The sequence below is a fragment of the Crassostrea angulata genome, chromosome 4, assembly GCF_025612915.1.
Source record: "Crassostrea angulata isolate pt1a10 chromosome 4, ASM2561291v2, whole genome shotgun sequence".
NCBI classification, from domain to species: Eukaryota; Metazoa; Mollusca; class Bivalvia; order Ostreida; family Ostreidae; genus Magallana; species Magallana angulata.
The window spans coordinates 30,550,234-30,570,005 of NC_069114.1; the positions used below are offsets into that span (position 1 = coordinate 30,550,234).

The window sequence follows — 19,772 nt, forward strand, 5'->3', positions numbered from 1 at the left end:
ATAATTGACTAACGTGGGAAGTGAGGCCCAGGGGCCTATTGTTTATTTGCAGAGCAATTTTATATAGAGCAAAATGTTAATTCAGTTCTAAAACTAACATTGCCTTTTTTCTTTCTTTTTGGTTAAAACAATTTCAGAGATCGGCTTTTTTTTATATCCTGGAAATGTCATTGGTCCAGGAAATGTTCCTTTACAAGTAACACAAAGCACTGTTTCTGACATCCCTGACAGCTGGCTTCAGGTAAGAGGATTAGATTGCTAGATTCAGTAGCTATATTGTGTGGCAAAGTAAATAATTTATCGAATTTAAAAATACATTTCTTAGTCTATACTCTTAGACTATACATTTAAATTAGTCATGATAGAAGTTTTACAAAAGTAAAACATCTTTAAGCAAAGCTTTAATTTATATATACCTGGTATATCTCATCAGATATCTAAAGCCAATCTTCATATACTTGCATACTTCATTAGATATTCAAAACCAGTCTTCATACACATTAATGTTATACTTCATGAGATATCTAATGCGATTAAGTCTTCAAACAATTGCATAATTCATAATTTAAGATATCTAAGACCTGTCTCCATACACTTGTATACTACATTAGATATCTAAGGCCCATTCCATACACTTGCATACTTCATTTGATATCTAAGCCCAGCCTCCATACATTTGCATACTTCATCAGATATTTGTAGTGTGCATGAAGGAGTAATTGGTACAAGTTTTTGAATTACTCATAAAATTGCAGAAAAGAACTTCTCAATATAATTTTTTTTATAAATTTATATTTAAAACAGAGATATATAAGGAGCACAGTTGCCTGTTAATAATTATATTTTATAGTAAAGGGAATAATTTCAAGCAATGGTCCAGAGTCCACATCGCTCTCTAGAGGCTACCTTTGGCAGCTTGAGCTAATAAAGTATCATAGATACTTGCGCTTCATCCGCTATCTCGAATTATAACCTACCTGTTTTATAATTCTGTATGCAGTGCACTGTTATTGCATCAGAAATAAAGAACATGTTTTATGTAAACTGTGGTAAGATTATTAAAGGTCACATCTAAGGTCAATCTTAGACTATGCTTTACACACATTGGTCAATATTTAAATGAACTACGAGATGCAACCATGGCTGGATGGAAGAGGATCATATATATATTGGGTGTGGTTTTTCGATGATGAATCTTAATTGTTTATATAAGAATTAAGAAATATTTGTAATGCCAGCTGGTGTCTTTCTGTATTGAGGGGATCCTAGTCATATATACATGTAGTGGCAGCAGTGCTCCATCTCATATTTACTTTAACTTTTAATAATGTTAATAAATGTGTGATTAAACACAGATAAATAAAATAATCTGCATGCATCACACTTGTACCTGAGCAATGTCCACAAGTATGCTAATACTTACAGTTATTTTCATGTAGTACGTGTTAAGTCAGGCCGATAAGATAAAAAGTGATGACTGCATTGCTGTGTGATAATGAAAATTTAAATATCTAACCTATATACATGTTAAAGATGTACAAACTACCTCATTACAAGATGCAAATTTTTTAAATTTTTTGTTTTATTTGAATTGAGGGCAAACAAATTTATATTAATCTATGTTTAAGTAATAGTCATGCTTACAAAATCAGCATGCAATTTAGTTAAAACAAAAAGTTCATTAAAATGACAACTTAAATTTGTGCAATGCAAGGTAATTTATAAATTATTCATATTATTTATGAACACATCGAATCAGTCTACCTTGTTTGCCACAAGTAATTTGTGAAAAAAATGGTAACAAATTTCATAGTTCACATCATTTGTAAACCAATATAAGATCTAGACTCGATCTAGCTTTGTTTAAATAACAATGAATTTTTACCTCTGTAGTTGGTATCTCCTATATAACTTGGCCTTGAAATAGTTATTCATTCAAAATGTGCAAGTAAACCTTAATTGCAAAAAAAAAAAATTGTATTTTTTTCGATGGAAAATTGTGTCTTAGTCTCTTTAGGGATCATGCTTATTAATAAGGTATTGCTTCATTGTATCAAAATTAGAAAATAAGAAATAAAAATAAAGCACCTGGAAGTGTTATAAGTCTTTTGACAATTTGTTTACTGAAGTAAAGATCGAGATAATTTCCTTGTTACATGCCCTACATGTAACTTCCTGTATGGAGAGATAAAAACTTTATTTTCCTCATAAAGTTACAGAGTATAGTGATCGTGCTCACTTGATCTCTTGAAAGAAAAAGATGTTACTGTAAACATACATATATTTATTCCTATTTGGCATGTATTACATTTTGCGGAAATGAATTTTGCTAAAAAATAAATTTAATATCAAATCTAATTTGATGCACTTTAATCAGCATAAACTGCTTTCTGCCATTTAGATGGTGAAACAGAATATACACAACCAAATGTAGTACCAAGTATCTGTTGATAAACTTTTTCCAAGTTCCATTTGAGAAATGATGAGTACCAAGTCATTTGGTATTGGCAAAATTCATTGTTTGGGGGTGTGAAGCATGTACTAATTGAATAATGTTTTACAACAATATGATAAGAAACAATTTGGTTATGGTTGGGTTTTTTTTACAGGAACAGGATGACCAGAATAATCAAGCAGGGCTGTTGTCTCAAGGAAATCCGCCGCAAGGGTATTTAGCCTACCCAGGCCAAGGTAACCAGGGCAACACACTCTTTTCTCCACCCCCTACCTCCCAGGGACAGTACCCTCACAACAGTCAAAACATTCCATATTTTCCTGGGCATGGCCAACAGTATAATCCACCCACTGGGACGCCAAGCAAAATTCCCCTTGGTGATGGGCCCCAGGTGGTACCCACTGACCCAACATCCTACAAAAGTCCCTTGGAGCCCACATTTTATATGAATTATCCAAATGTGTCCATGCCAGGGCCACAAACGAGACCCCCTGACCACGCATCCAACCAAAGTTCCTTTGAGCCCACAGTTTATGCAAATTTTCCAAGTATGCCTGCAATGCCAGGGCCTGTAAGCAGTGCTCCCCCTCCCTATGAGAACCATGACTTTGCTCCACAAGTTCCTCCCAGAATTCCTGCCAGGAAGCCTGAGGCTGGAGGAGGAGGCGGAGGGGTGCAGAGCAGCAGTATAGGGAGTGTTATGAGGGGTTCTGATGATGCCGATTCCATGACACAAAGAAGGCAAGGTAAGGAAATTCAAGATACCAAAAAAAATCTGTTGCTTAACTTTTAAGTTTAAAAAATGTAATTGACAATTAAGACATCAAGATCTAGATATCAGTGGTAAGGCACATAATTAATCTACTGCCTCGATGCAGGTAAATCTGGCTTTAAAAAAATTTAAAGATCTTTGTATCTCATTTTTCTGTCATTTTATGTTAACAACTTACAGTGACCATGGGTCACGGACAACACTTTGATCCGATGGCCCAGAAACATCAAATGAATCCAACATTATATCAGAACTACCCGTCGGGCGTGTCCATGGCACAGCCTGTGACTAGTGCTCCTCCTCCGTATGAAACACACTCCTTTAATACGCCTCAACTTTTTTCCAAATCTCCCAGCAAATTATCCCCGAGGGAGGCGAGAGGAGGTGGACAGAGTAGCAGTGTGGAAAATTTAAACAAGAGTTCTGACTCTGCTCCAATGGGTCAAATTGCAAAAGGTACCAACATTTTTCTATTTTTTAAAATGTAGTTTAAATTTAACTGTAGATGGACAACACTATACACTGGGTATGTTCACATTTCTATTTATCATTATTTTTTCACTCCATGACACTTGTTGTGGGAGATATATCTTTGACCCATCTGTCTTGCTTTTTGGTAAGCTCAACTCCTCTGTACAGAATTTCCCTAAACTTTGTAGAGAATTAGAACACAATGTGAAGAATGTGCATATTACCAGGAAATTCCAGTTCCCTATTTTTGGAAATTTCAGCTCTTTGCACTTAGACAATTGGCCATTTATTTAATGTAGTAATGAACAGTTTGTAAGCACAACTCTGCATAATTAAAAGACTGCAAAGAAATTCCCTAAACTTTTTAGGGAACTATGATACAATGTGTAAATGTGCATATTACATGTACCAGGAAATTCCACTTGAATTTCTTTTCAGGTAGTATTGGCTCTTTTGCACTTAGACTTTTGACCATATATTGAATAAAGTAAATGAAGATTTAAGCCACTACACAGAATGTCCCTAAACTTGTAGAGAATTTGGACACAATTTGTAGAAATGCATTTTACCAGGAAATTCCATTTTAATATTTTTCTTAATTGGAATTTTGCACTTTTGTTTATAACAGAGGAAACGTCTGATGTCATCAGTAGTATAGAAGTGTCCTCGTTGCCAATAGACATTACAGACGATTTCATCACTGACTTTTTCGAAAACTCAAGAAGGAGCGGAGGAGGAGAAGTGGAAGATGTTTCCTATGATGAAAAAACCAATACTGCCATCATCACATTTAAAGATCCTGCTGGTTATTTTTAATATTTTGCTTAAATCATAATAATGGTTCAGTCATAATTAACCACATTCATTAAGTCTGCACTCATAATTTACCACAACCTTTAGTCAAATTCAAATATTTACAAGTATGTTAAACCAATATTGTCATATAGATATGCCTTTTCAACAAATATATTGCTTTTCTTATGCACAAGTATGTTAGTCTTGTTTAGATATCAAATGGACCTACTGTATGTTCATTAAGTTAACCCTAGTTTCATATGTTGGATCAACTGATGCATGAATGCAAAGTTCCATGTGTAATCATTTTTATAAGGCATGTAGATTTTCAAAAAAAAATTCCATGGTTTAAATGATTTTTATTTTGCAGTGGTTAAGAGTGTTTTGAAAAAACATGAAACAAAAGCCCTTACTATGAATGAAGTGCAATTAAAAATCGAAGAATACCATCCTAAAACAGACGAAAGTGAAGATGAAGTAGAGGTCATGGCAGTGAAGGTGACCAACTTACCGCCCAAAATCAGTAAGGAGCAGATTGAGCTGTTTTTTGAGAGCCGTAAAAAGAGCGGAAGTGGGAGTGATGATTTGGATAAAGTGGATTATGACAAGGCAGCTCACTTTGCCATTGTATGGTTCAAAAATTCTGAAGGTCAGTTAAAGAATGCAGGTATTGTAAAGTTGGCATTGTATACCTGGTAATTTTATTTTTGAATATTTGAATCATAGAAAAGTTAAAACTCTGAAAATGCCAAATATAACCAGATACAGATGATGCCTTGATTATCGCCAAGTTTCCAAATGATATCTTTATACATACTTAATCACAAAGAACAGTTTTAAAGGATTCCTTAACTTGAATTTTTCTAGTGGTAGAAAAGGTTCTGGAAAAACACAGTACCTCACCCTTTATGTTGAACAAACAGAAAGTAGAAGTAGAAGAATATCGCCCAGCTGCAGATGAGGATGAAAGCAGCTCAGAGGAAGAAGAGGAAGGGGGAGGGGCAATCAAGGTCACCAAGATACCACCTGAAACCACAGAGGAGGAGATTCTCTTATTTTTTGAAAACCGCAAAAAGAGTGGTGGAGGAGATGTGGAAAAAGTGGAGTATGATAAGTCTACCCACACTGCTGTTATCTGGTTTAAAGAGAATGATGGTATGCATTATGACAAAAGCTTTATAATATGATAGATGGTTATTTAAATTTCTGAAAACACTGGATTCTGCATTGAAACATTTTGTTTTTCAAATTTCATTTTCTAACAGTTGTTTCAAGTGTACTCCAAAATGTTCCACTTATGTTGAGAAAAAAACAAATTCATGTGGAGGAAGTTCGCTTGGATGGACAGAAAGTGGAAAAAGAAGCAGACGTGGAATCTCTCGGTTCACCGTGTACCATTGAGGTCAGTGGATTCAAGGACACAACATCCAAGGACAGTGTGGAGTTTTATTTTGACAACAAGAGGTCAGGAGGTGGAGGTGTGGAAGAGGTCAAAGGTGAAGTGGAAGACGGAGTACTGCTTATCACTTTTGACAATGAAGAAAGTAAGTGAACCAGTGTTTGAAGTATGATTGATTATTGTTTTATTAAATCTAGAAGTTAACATTAAAATGTGTAAAAATGATTTAAAGAATAAACAAGACAAGAATTCCAATAGGTCACTCAAGCCTCAGTTGAGCTCAATTTCCCTAAAAGAAACATTGTTTCTCAAAGGGAAATAACTGGTCACCAAAATTAATTTTGTTTACTGATTGACTGGCTCTGGATAATTTAAACTCTTTAGCAAAAATCAATAACTTGGACATTATTTGTTCAGATTCTTCAATTAGAAATTATCTTATAACACTCTTATATGTAAGCATTTTTAAAATATTTAGTATTCATTATTAGGATATTAAGAATTTAAATACATATTCACTTACGCTAAATGCCATTATATATTTTCAAAGCTGTCAAAAGAGTACTTGAAAAAACCCACAAGCTAGATGGGGTGGAATTGAAAGTAAGGCAGTACCAACCCCCAAAGCCAATACCCATGTACCCAAACAGGGTCCTTGTTAAAGGGCTCAACCCTGAAACATCAGAGGATGGAATCAGAAACTATCTTGAGGCCAAGTCTGGAGAGGATGTGAAAGATGTAACCTATGGACAGGAGGAAGGGACAGTGTTGGTCACATTTGAAGAGCTCAAAGGTTGGTTACATTGTCTTCACATTTGATGTTACAGTGATGAAAAGTATGTTTTGCATATTCATCTAAAACATGAGTATAAATCATAAAAATTAATTATATTTGAGCTTCTATGGCCAATAAAAAATTAATTACGAGGTTCCCAAACCAACATTTTCAAAAACTTGGCCAGGCAGTGGTATATTTTTCTTTTTATTTCATTCAAAAAAACATGCAGGATTTTTTCTTTTATTTTAACAATTTGCATTTCTGATAAAAAAAGAAGAAAAAGCAATGTTTATAGGTACCATACAATGAATGAAACAATGAATGAAACTAAATGGAATAAACAAATCATCATGTTCTTCATGAAACACCACATTTATGAGACTAAGAAAGCTCTGTGTTAAAGTATTTTGAGATATTTAATATAGTACAAACTGCAGGAACTCTCCTTTTACATGCAATTGAAGTGAAACAATATTCTTCTTCATAACATAATATGGTCAAAATATAAAGAGAGAAATTTGTATAAAGTACATAATCTTTTAATTCTAATAATAAAACAATACATATAAAGAAGTTCGAAAGCTGAATTTTGGTGCACTCGAAAATATAATGAAAAACAGAATATCAGTGGAGAAATATATTTTGCTTAAAAATTGTAGATTCTCAGAGTTTGAAAGGCACTGGCAAAAAATATGTGACTTATTATTATGATATACTAGCTATATTCATTAGATTCAATAGGTTATATAATGTACTACCCCCCCCCCCCCCCCACCCCACCTCGCATACAAACACTTTTCTTTCATCTTATTCTCACTATCTTCTTTTTTCAAGTAGTATACAGGTACATTTGTAAAGATATATGTATATATATGCATAATATATAGACCTACATTATGATCTTTCTCTTTAAGAGACAAGCTATTACATTGTGAGATATGTGTACTTGTATCCTTTGTATCTCTTTCTGCTGTCTTTGTCTTTGTCAAATAAATCATGAAATTCTAAAAAAAAATAAAAAAAAAATAAAAAAAAAAAATATTCTTCTTCATACCTAAGCCCTAAGCAATTGCTGTCGTGATCATACTTGTTCACAGCGTGTCATAACTTGGATTGATCGATGTCCATTTGCAATTTGTTATAATTCAGTCTGAATCATTTCGAGGTTTGCAATAATGTTCTTAATTAAAACCAAGTATATATCTGAGTGGAGTATCTTAACTTCGGTCCTAAATCCAGAATTATTTTCCAGAATTCGCAAGCACACAAGAGAAATTTCATTTTATTCATTTATTGTTAAAAATGAACAAAGCGCAATGTTGGATCAGATGAAGGTGGGCCTGAGAACCAAGAAATTAATTTTTGTTGGCCTAAGGTAGCTGTTTATATTACTAAGAGCAAGTCAACTGTTGTTTAAACAAATCAAATACTGTAAACGTCTTTAATTCCATGTGTCTAAAATTTCACGATTTCTTGTGTAAGTACCTTTCACGCTGTTTTTAATTTCAAGGATAATAGATTTCTTATCCTAGAAAAGTAAATTCTAATTGTAAAAAAATCTGATGAGTGATGAACCTGCATCATGTAGTTTACATAATTTTCTTTTGAATAACGTAAAATTATAGCCTTATTTACATTAAGTGCTTTTAAGATAATAAAATATGTTTGTGTCAAATGTAATCAGCCCTGGTGTAAAATGCGCATTTGATATTTTGGGCATGAAAATTAAGGGGAAAACGTACATGTAATCTGTTAGAAAAGAAGTACACATTTATAATCAATCAATCTTAGAATGAACTGCTCAATGTGAATGCTGATCACAGACAACATCATGGTTGTATAGGAGTCTTTGCCCTAAGGAGATGCCCAAGATAATAAGTGACAATTAGCACCCGTGTTCACAATGGCTTCGATAGGGCCACATGCAGAGATAAAAGTGAAACGAATATTCCATTATAAACATTTGTTTAATTATGATATTAATTGTATTAAATTAAGGTATTACTCATGATTGCTATTTTAATGAATTTTAAATATACTATGATTACGATAAACAAGTGGTAATTTAGGCCCCGCTCAAGCTCACATGCATCTGTAATGGCGGCCTACACGGAGAAAGTGAATGCACAGCTCAATATTCACGGTGGCTTTATGTTCACGAAAAATTGTCTGACAGTGAACATAGTGAAATTAAAAACACCGTAATGTTTTCCACGGCTACAGTACCTTGGATTCATCGCATTTAGCAATCTAATTAAAATTAGACTTGTAATTCCGCTCCTCTACGATACGCTTTACAAGTATAGCGTATCGTAGAGGAGCGGAATTACAAGTCTAGTATAGCGTATCGTAGAGGAGCGGAATTACAAGTCTAATTTTAATAAGTATAGCGTATTGTAGAGGAGCGGAATAACAAGTCTAATTTTAATTAGATTGCGCATTTAGTTGCTATGAAATCCTTGTATATTAATGGACTTTGTGGTTACTTCATGCCCAACTGTAACATTTATTCTTAGTTAAGCTGTTCAAAACAACTTCAAAATTATCAGATTAATATTTTGTTTTACATGTATGTGGAGATTTTTTATATCACTATCACAAAAAATTTGAAGTTTTACCTTTTTAGAGAGGAATTTTATCCTTTACTCGTTTTAAAAAAAGTTTCTAAAAAAAAAAAATTAATAAATTTTAAACTAAGATTTAAAATTCCATGCTGATGTTGATTGTGCTACCTTATGTTTTGTAACTTACAGATTTCACAAAGCTGGAGGCAGCATGTCAAAAGAAGCCATTAGAAAAACGGTTCCTGACTGTGAAAAGAGTTCCCCTCTCAAACTGTATCATCGTGTCTGGATTTTCTGAGGGCATCTCTGACAGCACCCTGGAATTCTATTTTGAAAATGAGAAAAGAAGTGGAGGGGGAACTGTGACCGATATCAAGGTTAATCATGAGGACTGTACATGTCTAGTGTACTTTGAAGATCACACAGGTAGACTTTTTGCTTTTGTTCCCCATCTTTTTTAAGAACTACAATGATGAAAGTATAACAATGCCATCCCTGTATATGTCTGTGTTTATAACGTAGCAAAGTTTGGGGGGGGGGTTTGGGGGGGGGGGGGGGGGGGGTAGCCACGTTAGATAGGAATTACCTTGTCTGTCTGTCCATCTGTCTGAGCAATCATATTTGGTCAATATCTATCTCATGTAAGAGCATTTAATGGAAGTTCTTTCTTCACACAAAGATTCTTTATGACCTGAAGGTGTGTCATGGTTTTAACCCAAGGTCATTTGGGCAAGTTCAAGGTTACTGGAAGGAAAAGTGCATACTCCAGTCAATATTTTTCTTTTAGAGAAACATTGGAAATCTTACTGCACACAAAGATTGCCTATGACCTCAGAATGTGTCTTGATTTTGTCCCAAGGTCATTTGGGCAAGTTCAAGGTAACTACCGGTAGAAGGAAAAGTGCAAAACTTATGTCTATATCTCTCTTATGGAGAAACATTGGAAGTTCTTACTGCACTGCACACAAAGATTGCTTAAGACCTGAGGGTGCATCATGATTTTGATGCATTGTCATTTAGGCAAGTTCAAGATCATTGAAAGAAAAAGTTCATAATTTGTGTCTGCTTTATACCTTTCTTATAGAGAAACATTGGATGTTCATACTTTACATAAAAATTGCTTAAGACCTGAAGAAATGTCATGAACTTGACCCAGGGTTAGTTGTGCAAGTTCAAGGTCATTTTTTTAAAAATTGCATAATTCCTGTCTAGCCATACAGTACCGATAAGACCCAACCTAATAGAAAGTAAACCCAAACTAAACCCTGGGTTTAATTTCTGGGTTTACTCAGGGTTTACTAGAGTGGACTCAGAGTAAACCCAAAGTAAACTCAGAGTAGATACAGAGAGTAAACCCAGTCAGAAGTATACCCTTGAAAACAGATGCTAATATACAAGAGGCAGGAATTGCAGGCAGTAGGATGCTAAGATAAAATACGGGTCTGCTTCACACTTCAGTGTGTACAGTTGACATCAAAAGCAATTTCCAAGTAAACACAAAGTAAACCCCGAGTGGACCCAAATTTTCAAAAAGTAAAACCAGAGTAAACCCAAAGTAAACCCCAAAAGTAAACCCAGGGTTTGGTTGGGATTTACTCTGGTGTTAGGTTGGGTCTGATCGGTACTGTATCTTGTAATATGTCCTAAACTTGAGGTTTGGTCATATGTGCAAGTTCAAAGTCACTTTTAGAAAAAAAGTGCATCTATTACTTAATTCTAATACAGCATGCATAATACTTTAGTTGCTATATTTCCTTAGTAGGGATATCATTTGTGAGCTTGCTCACAGTACCTCTTGTTAGATTAAGGGCATTTTAAGTAAAGTTGAAACAGAGTGATTGATGCTTAGGCCATTGCAAGTTTTTTCTTTGTTTAGCGTCCACCCAAAACTCAAAAACCTATCTTTCTATCAGTAAAAAACCACAAACCTTAGAAAAAACACACAACTTTAAAGGTTTAACAAAATAAAATTTATTATATATTTTGAAGTATTTTCTTCATTTTGTAACAAAAATAACAAATAATATAATAAAAAAATCCATATCTTTGGCACAAAACTACATATAAGAAATTAAAAAAACAAATAAATTCCATGCATTATAGTAGAACTGACATATCTTGCATTTTGAATGTTGTTTATAAATATTTGATTTCCGATCCCGATTTAAAGATGCGATCCTGAGCCCAATATACAAAAAAACGATCGAATTTTATGAACAACCATTGTGGGTTTTTTTTTTACATCTGAAAACCAATCCGTCCGCGGATGCTAAACATAGAAAAAACTTGGAATGGCCTTATTGCATACATGTATGAATCAATAGATCATTTTAACTTTGTCTAAGCCAGTCAAATATACACATATTGAATATATATATATTTTGTAGTTTGTGACAAGGTCTGCAAAAGAAGCCATATAGTTGAAAAGCAGAATTTGACTGTACAGATATATCATGAATGCTTGGGACAGCCATTTAATCCTGATGAGGGACCCAGATTCAAATGCCCTAGCCCTCTTGTTCTAAGGGAACTCAATCTAAGAAAGATGAAGTTCATATACAAATCTGAGGAGTTCAAAACTGCTCTAGACAAACAAGCTGAGATGGCCCATGGCAAGATAAAATGGCCACAAAAACCAGCTACAGAGTTAACAGTGGAATGTTTGCTTACAAAAACTGTCAAAGATAGTAAAAATCTGGCAAAGACTTGGGAGACACACATGAAAGATGGCCTGATGAGAATGCTAGATGTTCTCCATGTGGAAGAAATAAGTGTTTTGCAAGAACTTTGGCAAGGGGTTATGGACTGGATTAAGCAAGTTAACGTATCTGATCCCCAGAAAGTTGCTATAGTATTAGAAAAGGGCAGCTTCACAGTTGTTCTTGTGGGCTATGGAAAAGTTGTGGAACCTTTGAAGAAAGACCTCAAACAAATGATCTCCAACATGGAAGAAGAAATCCAGAGGAAAAAACAGCAGCTTATTGAATCCAAGACTCTCAGACATTCTGAGTTTTTACTTTTAAGTTTTGACCATTTCAAAGAAGGAATAGAGAAGAAATTCCCTGGATTAAAAGTTACAACCAGTTTAAAAGACAGAAAAATTACCTTTGAAGGTCAATATGGAGATGTTACAGAAGCAAAGATTTCTCTTCTTGAAAGGTGTCATCAAATCTGTGAAGCATCTGCAGGAATGTTTTCCAAATATAGACGAGATTATCTGTCAAAAAAGGAAGTTAAAACCCGTGTTTCAAAGATGCTGAAAGAGAAAGATAATATGAGCTGTTTTGAATTCAAGGGAGATGAGGTTTGTCTGTTTGCTTTTTCTGATGACAAAGCGGTTGAAGCTGCACATCTTTTGAAGAACGAAATTGCGGAGTCTCCTATTGAAGTTCCCCCAGAGTCTGCCTATCTGCTTAATTCAAACGAATGGGAAAAGCAAGCAAAACAAATTGAGTCAATGGAACAATTTGAAAGTCTCCTCCAATTGATTACTCTCTCTGACCATAAAAAGATCATCATTGTCACATTCTGTAATCTGGTTGGTCTAGCTAGAGAGTTTGTTGAAGACTTTCTTCAGGCCAACACAATCATCTCTGATTCAAAGAATGTACCACCAGGTTATTTTAAGTATCTGGAGGCCCATCATAAGGACAAATGTCAAGAAATTTCCAAAAGACTGAGAGAAAAGCAGGTTCAAGTAACAATGAACCCATACAAGTTCTCTGTAAAGGGAACAAGAGCAGGAGTAGCTGAAGCCATGAGGAATCTTGATGAGATATTAAAGAAGATCCAGTCAAAGAAACATATCTTGCAAAAGCCAGGTATTGGTAAGTACTTGAAAAGTGACAATGGAAAAAGCACCATAAGGAAGATTGAAAGACAAAACAAATGTTACATCCATATTGGTGAGGAAGATCCAACTGTGACAGCTATTGCTCACCAGCCTGCTTCATTCAATGGCGTCATGGCTGAGTACAAGACAAAGTCTGGGACCTTTATTAAAGTGCATGAAGGGGATCTGACTGCTCTTCCAGTGGATGTTATTGTCAATGGTGCAAACTCAGACCTTTTGCATGGAGGAGGCTTGGCAGCAATCCTTGTGAAAAAAGGTTAGTCACAGTGAAAAAATCACTCATATAAATGATTTTATAAAAAATTTCCTAAGTAATGCCTATATATTTCCTACTCTATTGTGTTTTCATGAATTTTACAGGTGGAATCGAAATCCAGAAAGAATGTACCGAGCATGTCCAAAGAAATGGAAAGCTAACAGAAGGAGAAATTTATTGCTCACAACCTGGAACTTTGTCTTGTAAAATGATTGTACATGCTTGTGGTCCCACTTGGAAAGGTGGAACAAATAAAGAAAAAAGTCGTCTAATGGATTGTATCCAAGCAGCTCTGGAGGAAACAGAGAAGAGAGGCTACAGATCAATTGCAGTGCCTGCCTTGTGCACAGGGATCTTTGGCTTCCCAATAAAAGAAGCTACGCTTGAGATAGTCAAAGCTGTGAAATCCTTCTTGAAGGATAAGAAGGATTCCAAAATTAAAGAGGTTTTCCTGTGTGATGTTAAGACAAACACTGTTCAGTGTTTCACAGAAGCTCTACAGCAGACATACAAAGGAAAGGTAAAAGTCTTCTCTAGGAACATCCACCAAGCTAGTGGGCCTGCACAAAATCTTCAGGGAGATGGGGCCAAAGGTAATATTATATTTGTTTTGATTTATTTAATGCAAAGTTTGACTTATATTGAAATTGTCTAAAAAAAAAAATACTTACATGTATCAGCATGATTTATATGATTATAAAGGACCTGCAGCTAGTCAAGATGTAGAATTCCAAGCTGGGCCTATATCTGTCAAATTAATCAAAGGACCAATAGCCAAGTCTAAGGTTAGACTTATTTTTTCACATTCTTATTATCGTAACTACTAAATATTATATAAATTATTACTAAGAGGTGTCCCCTCTTATTCCTATCTTAATCATTTGATGACCTTGATCTATGACTTTAAAATTAATTTTATAGGTTACATTTATTTTCTTACTTGTTTCACTCCTCTAAAAAATAAAAAAATTGTTGACTAGTTTTTAAAAAATAGAATAAATATTTTTTATGAAAGGTGTATTTGTTACGTATTGCATTTTATATCATTAATTCATTTTGTAAACACCAAAAAAACAAGTATCCCGTAATAACTTATATTGCAAAGAAATATTTTGGGGTTTGGCAGGCAGGGAAAGCCAATTAAGACATAATTAACTTGAAATATTTTGTAATGAACACTTCATTAAATGAACATTCAACAATAAACCTAACAATACTGAGCATAAAAGCAGGTACATGTACATGAAAAAAGAAGTCTTTCGGAAACAACATTTAACGAAAAAATAATGAAGTTAAAAGATGTTAAGAAATTATTTTTTTTGCTTTTTTACACAGGTAGATGTGATAGTCAACACTGCATCAAAGGATTTAAATCTGAGCTATGGAGCTGTATCAGCATCCATTTCTAAATTAGGGGGAGACAGCATTCAGCAGGAGTGTAAGACTAAATACCCAGAAGGCATCAGCTTTGGAGAGATAGCAATTACTGGTGGAGGAAAGTTAGGCTGTAAAATTGTCTGTCATGGAGCTCTTCCACAATGGGACAAGGGAACAGGGGACTCAAAAAATGCAAGTATTTCTTTTTTATGCCCCGACATGAAATGACCAAGGCATATAGTGTTTCCCTATTATGTCATTCTTCGGTTCATCTGTCATTCCATTGGCATTCACTCGCCGATCATTATTTCAACAACCATGGCACACATTCAACTCAAATTTGATATAAGGATGTGTTATAGGACTATAAAGGCTGAGTTCGAATTTAGTTCTAGTTAGATGATTTCTGATAGAGTTATGCCTTTTGAACATTGAAAAAAAGAAGAGAAATTCTCAGTTTCTGCTCTCTAACTTTTGAAGGGATGCATATATTTTAATTATATGTAGGCTATTAGAAAAAACAAAACATATTGAGTTTGAATTAATATTTGGTTTTGGTCTGGTGATTATGGATGGAGTTATGCCTCTTGAATTTAGGGAAAAATGGGAAATTACTCGTTTCCACTCTCTTACTTTTGAAGCGATTCATATATAAAGTTGATGTTTCATATAAGGTTAATTTATTAAATGATACAGGTCAAGTTTGAATTTGGTTCATATCTGATGGTTTTTGACAGAGTTGTATATATGCCTCTTGAACTTAAAAAAATTGAGTAGTTTTCAGGGATTGATAATCGATTATTAAATTTAATGCATTTGAAATTTTGGTTGCCTGCGCAGGCATTCGTGGTGTTACGACACATCAAATTTGTAAATTTTTTAACTTGTTTTAGATTAATTCAAACAGCTGAAATGATTGCAATTTTGCATGAATGAAGGCCGGCTAACAGCTGTTGATCTTTGTTGTTGTTTAGTCATTTGTATAATAAAGACAGGTAGTAAATTGGTAATTGCATACCGTAACTTCATTGTGAACACTGCCTCATAATTAACATGTACATGTGTATTAAGTAATTTACAATATAATTAAGTAAAGGAACAGAATTACTAATTTTCTTTTATTTAGATACATTTAAATATTAATTTATCAAAATTATCGAAATAAGATTTGAAAAGAATTTAATGCTTGCAAAACAGTGGTGAAAAACTCTAGTTGTCTATCTATTATTTCACTGTTTCACATTCTTTAACAAAAATTATTTGATAGATTTAATTGATACATTAATTTATATACTTTACAAGGCAGTTTTTTTAGTTGATTTAAAGATATAGACAAAACGAAAAAGACATTTTAATACTTTTTCCACAATACTCCATATAATGCATATCTATATTAGTACATGTGTATTATAATTGTAGACCAAATGTTCTTTTTGGTGAAAATGGAAGTATAGCCAAAATAAAGTGTTTATTATACTTTGAAGTTAACCATGCACTTAGAAAAGTATAACTATTTGTTTACATAATTTTGTATCATTGTATTCTATATTTTGTTTCAATAGGTTTTGCAAACGTTTCTGAAATCTTGTTTGGAAGAGTCTAAAAAACAAAATCTGAGCAGCATTGCTTTCCCTGCCATGGGAACCGGTAACCTAGGTTACCCTCGGGATATGGTGGCAGAAGAAATGTGCAATTCTGTCCTTGACTTCTCTAAAGGAAACCCCAAAACCAGCTTGAAACAAGTGTTGTTTGTTGTTTATGAAAAGGATACACAAACAATCCAGGTACATTGGATTTTTAATTCCTCTGTCTGTTCATCTGTCAGTATATTATATACTACAAAATAAGATTATCTAGCTATTAATGAAAAATAATATTCAATACTGGTAATAAAATTTGTTCTTCTACACAATCTAGGTATATTCTTATAATTAGATATCATATTTTACAGGCATTTGAGACTGAGATACAAAAGCAGGCAATGAAAACTCAACACAAGAGAGGAGGAAAGCGCCATGGCACTCCAAACAAGCCTAAAGGTTAAGGAACCCATTTTGTCAACAACTTGTAAAATTTGCATTGTGAATGATCTTTCCACCCGAAATAGAAATATGACAGTTATTTAGTTATATAACATTACTTGTACATGTTTTGACTTTTATTAGACTTAATAATTCATATAAAGATCAGACTCAATCTAAGATTATATGTAAAGATAATTTGTTTATATGTATTTGTGGAAAAAATCAGAAGCACTGCCCAGAATCTCCAACGGTTTTGCATTTTGGCTTGTAGAGGATGACGGTTTTGTTGTGATACCAGAAGAAGCTACAAGTGGGGCCAGCCAGAAAGAAGTTGCAGTAGATATGGGAAATTTAAAGCTTCGCATGTATCAAGGGGACATTACTCTGGCAGATGTTGATGCCATTGTTAATGGCACGAACAATACTATGGATTTAAGTAAAGGTAACATATCATGAATGAAAACATTTTGCATATTCCCAAATGCAAAACTAATCTTAAAGTAATTTATTTTATAAATGTTTTGATCTAGTAAATGAAATGATGAACAAAAACCTGTTTAGGCCTTAAAAAATTAATCTCTTGGTTCTCTGGCCAACATTTTCCAAAACATGCGTTTTTTTTCTTTTTATTTAATAAAAAAAGGATGCAGTATTTTTAACTCACCTGAGCTGAAAGCTCGAGTGAGCTTTTCTGATCACTATTTGTCCGGCGTCTGTCTTGTCACCTGTCTGTTAAACTTTTAACATTTTTGACTTCTTCTCCAGAATCACTGGGCCAATTTCAACTAAAATTGGCATAAAGCATTCTTAGTTGAAGGGGATTTAGGTTTGTAAAATGAAGGGCCATGCTCCCTTTCAAAGGGAGATAATTAAGAATTATTAAAAATTTGTTGGTATCTTTAAAAATTCTTCTTCTCTAAAATGAACTGGCCGGAAAAGCTATAACTTGTGTGGAACCATCCTAAGGTAGTGTAGATTCAGGTTTTTAAATCATGATCCCCGGGTGTATGGTTGGGCCACAATGGGGGGACGAAATTTTACAAAGGAATATATAGAGAAAAAATCTTTAAAAATCTTCCTCTCAAAAACCAATTGGCCAGAAAAGCTGTAACTTATGTGAAAACATCCTTAGATGGTGTAGATTTAAGTTTGTTCAAATTGGGATCCCCAGGGGTAGGGTAGAGCCACAATAGGGGGTGAATTTTTACATATAAATATATAGAGAAAAATATTTTAAAAATTTTTCTTCTCAAATTCCATTCGGCCAGAAAAGCTGTAACTTGTGTGAAAGCATCCTTAGGTAGTGTAGATTCAAGTTTGTTTAGTCTATGATCCCAGGGGTGTTCAAATCGGGATCCCCAGGGGTAGGGTAGAGCCACAATAGGGGGTGAATTTTTACATATAAATATATAGAGAAAAATATTTTAAAAATTTTTCTTCTCAAATTTTAATTGGCCAGAAAAACTGTTACTTGTGTGAAAGCATCCTTAGGTAGTGTAGATTCAAGTTTGTTCAGTCAATGATCCTAGGGGTGTTCAAATCGGGATCCCCAGGGGTAGGGTAGAGCCACAATAGGGGGTGAATTTTTACATATAAATATATAGAGAAAAATATTTTAAAATTTTTCTTCTAAAATTCCAATCGGCCAGAAAAACTGTTACTTGTGTGAAAGCATCCTTAGGTAGTGTAGATTCAAGTTTGTTCAGTCCATGATCCTAGGGGTGTTCAAATCGGGATCCCCAGGGGTAGGGTAGAGCCACAATAGGGGGTGAATTTTTACATATAAATAAATAGAGAAAAATATTTTAAAAATTTTTCTTCTCAAATTTTAATTGGCCAGAAAAGCTGTAACTTATGTGAAAGCATCCTTAGGTAGTGTAGATTCAAGTTTGTTCAGTCCATGATCCCAGGGGTAGGATGGTGCCACAATGAGGGATTAAAGGGACTTGGACACGATTTAAGATCAAAAATTTTATTTTTATTTTTATGTATAAAATGGTTAACTGGTGCATTTTAAATGATTGACCAAAATATTGAATTTTAAAGTCAAGTTACAAGCGAGATACAGAGGTAAGAATTGGTTGTTATGTAAACAAAGCTCGAGTCTTATAGTTGTTTACAAAATATGTAAGGTAGAGAATTATTATTTCTTAGACAAATTGACATGCAAAAACAATTTAAACCAATTCAATATCTTCATTACTACTATTATCAACAAAAGAAAGATACATTTGATTAAAACTTACACCAATACAACATATGTAAAAAATGAAAATATTCGAGCTTTGTTTACAAAACAAAGAATTATGAACTCTGTATCTTGCTTATAACTTAATATTTGACTTCCAAATTTTGACATAGCATTATAAACTTCTATATTTATCAGTATAAACATTGAAAATGGAAAAATAAGATTTTCAAATTTTATGTCAAACTGTGTCCAAGTCCCTTTAAACTTTTACATGGGAATATATAGAGAAAAATCTTTAAAAATAGTTTCTCAGAAATCAATTGGCCAGAAAAGCTGTAACTTGTGTAGAAGCATCCTCAGGTAGTGTAGATTCAAGTTTGATCAAACCATTATCCAGGGAGGGTGGGGGTTGGGAGGGGGGTACAGTGGCACCACAATGGGGGATCGCACTTTTACATAGGAATATATAGAGAAAATCTTTAAAAATCTTCTACTCTAAAATCGATTGACCAAAAAAGCTGTAACTTGTGTAGAAACCCCCTCAGATAGTATAGATTAAAGTTTGTTTAAACCATGATCCCCGGGGTACCGTGGGGCCACAATGAGGGATCAAACTTTTACATACTAGAAATATAGAGAGAAAAATCCTTAAAAATCTTGTCAATAACCAGTTGGCCAGAAAAGCTGTGTGGATCGAAGCATCCTCGGGTAGTGAAGATTCAAGTTTGTTCAAATCATGATCCCCAGGGGTAGGGTGGGACCACAATGGGGGTCGAATTTTTACTTTAGAATGTAAAGAGTAATAACTTCTTTTAAAAGCAGAAAAGTTGTTACTTA

General features: G+C 34.0%; 1 protein-coding gene across 1 annotated transcript in view; it reads left to right on the plus strand.

Moving 5' to 3' along the window:
- Positions 1–19,772, plus strand: part of LOC128179732 (protein mono-ADP-ribosyltransferase PARP14-like) — a 60,907-nt gene that overhangs the window by 1,969 nt on the left and 39,166 nt on the right. Inside the window, exons 2-17 of the mRNA XM_052847278.1 lie at positions 138–241; positions 2,610–3,201; positions 3,408–3,683; positions 4,327–4,503; positions 4,864–5,142; positions 5,361–5,648; positions 5,759–6,037; positions 6,443–6,685; positions 9,424–9,660; positions 11,622–13,343; positions 13,448–13,936; positions 14,046–14,128; positions 14,679–14,912; positions 16,283–16,504; positions 16,672–16,759; positions 17,016–17,186. Coding sequence (XP_052703238.1) covers positions 138–241; positions 2,610–3,201; positions 3,408–3,683; positions 4,327–4,503; positions 4,864–5,142; positions 5,361–5,648; positions 5,759–6,037; positions 6,443–6,685; positions 9,424–9,660; positions 11,622–13,343; positions 13,448–13,936; positions 14,046–14,128; positions 14,679–14,912; positions 16,283–16,504; positions 16,672–16,759; positions 17,016–17,186 — 5,484 coding nt within the window. The remainder of the gene's footprint in view (positions 1–137; positions 242–2,609; positions 3,202–3,407; positions 3,684–4,326; positions 4,504–4,863; positions 5,143–5,360; positions 5,649–5,758; positions 6,038–6,442; positions 6,686–9,423; positions 9,661–11,621; positions 13,344–13,447; positions 13,937–14,045; positions 14,129–14,678; positions 14,913–16,282; positions 16,505–16,671; positions 16,760–17,015; positions 17,187–19,772) is intronic.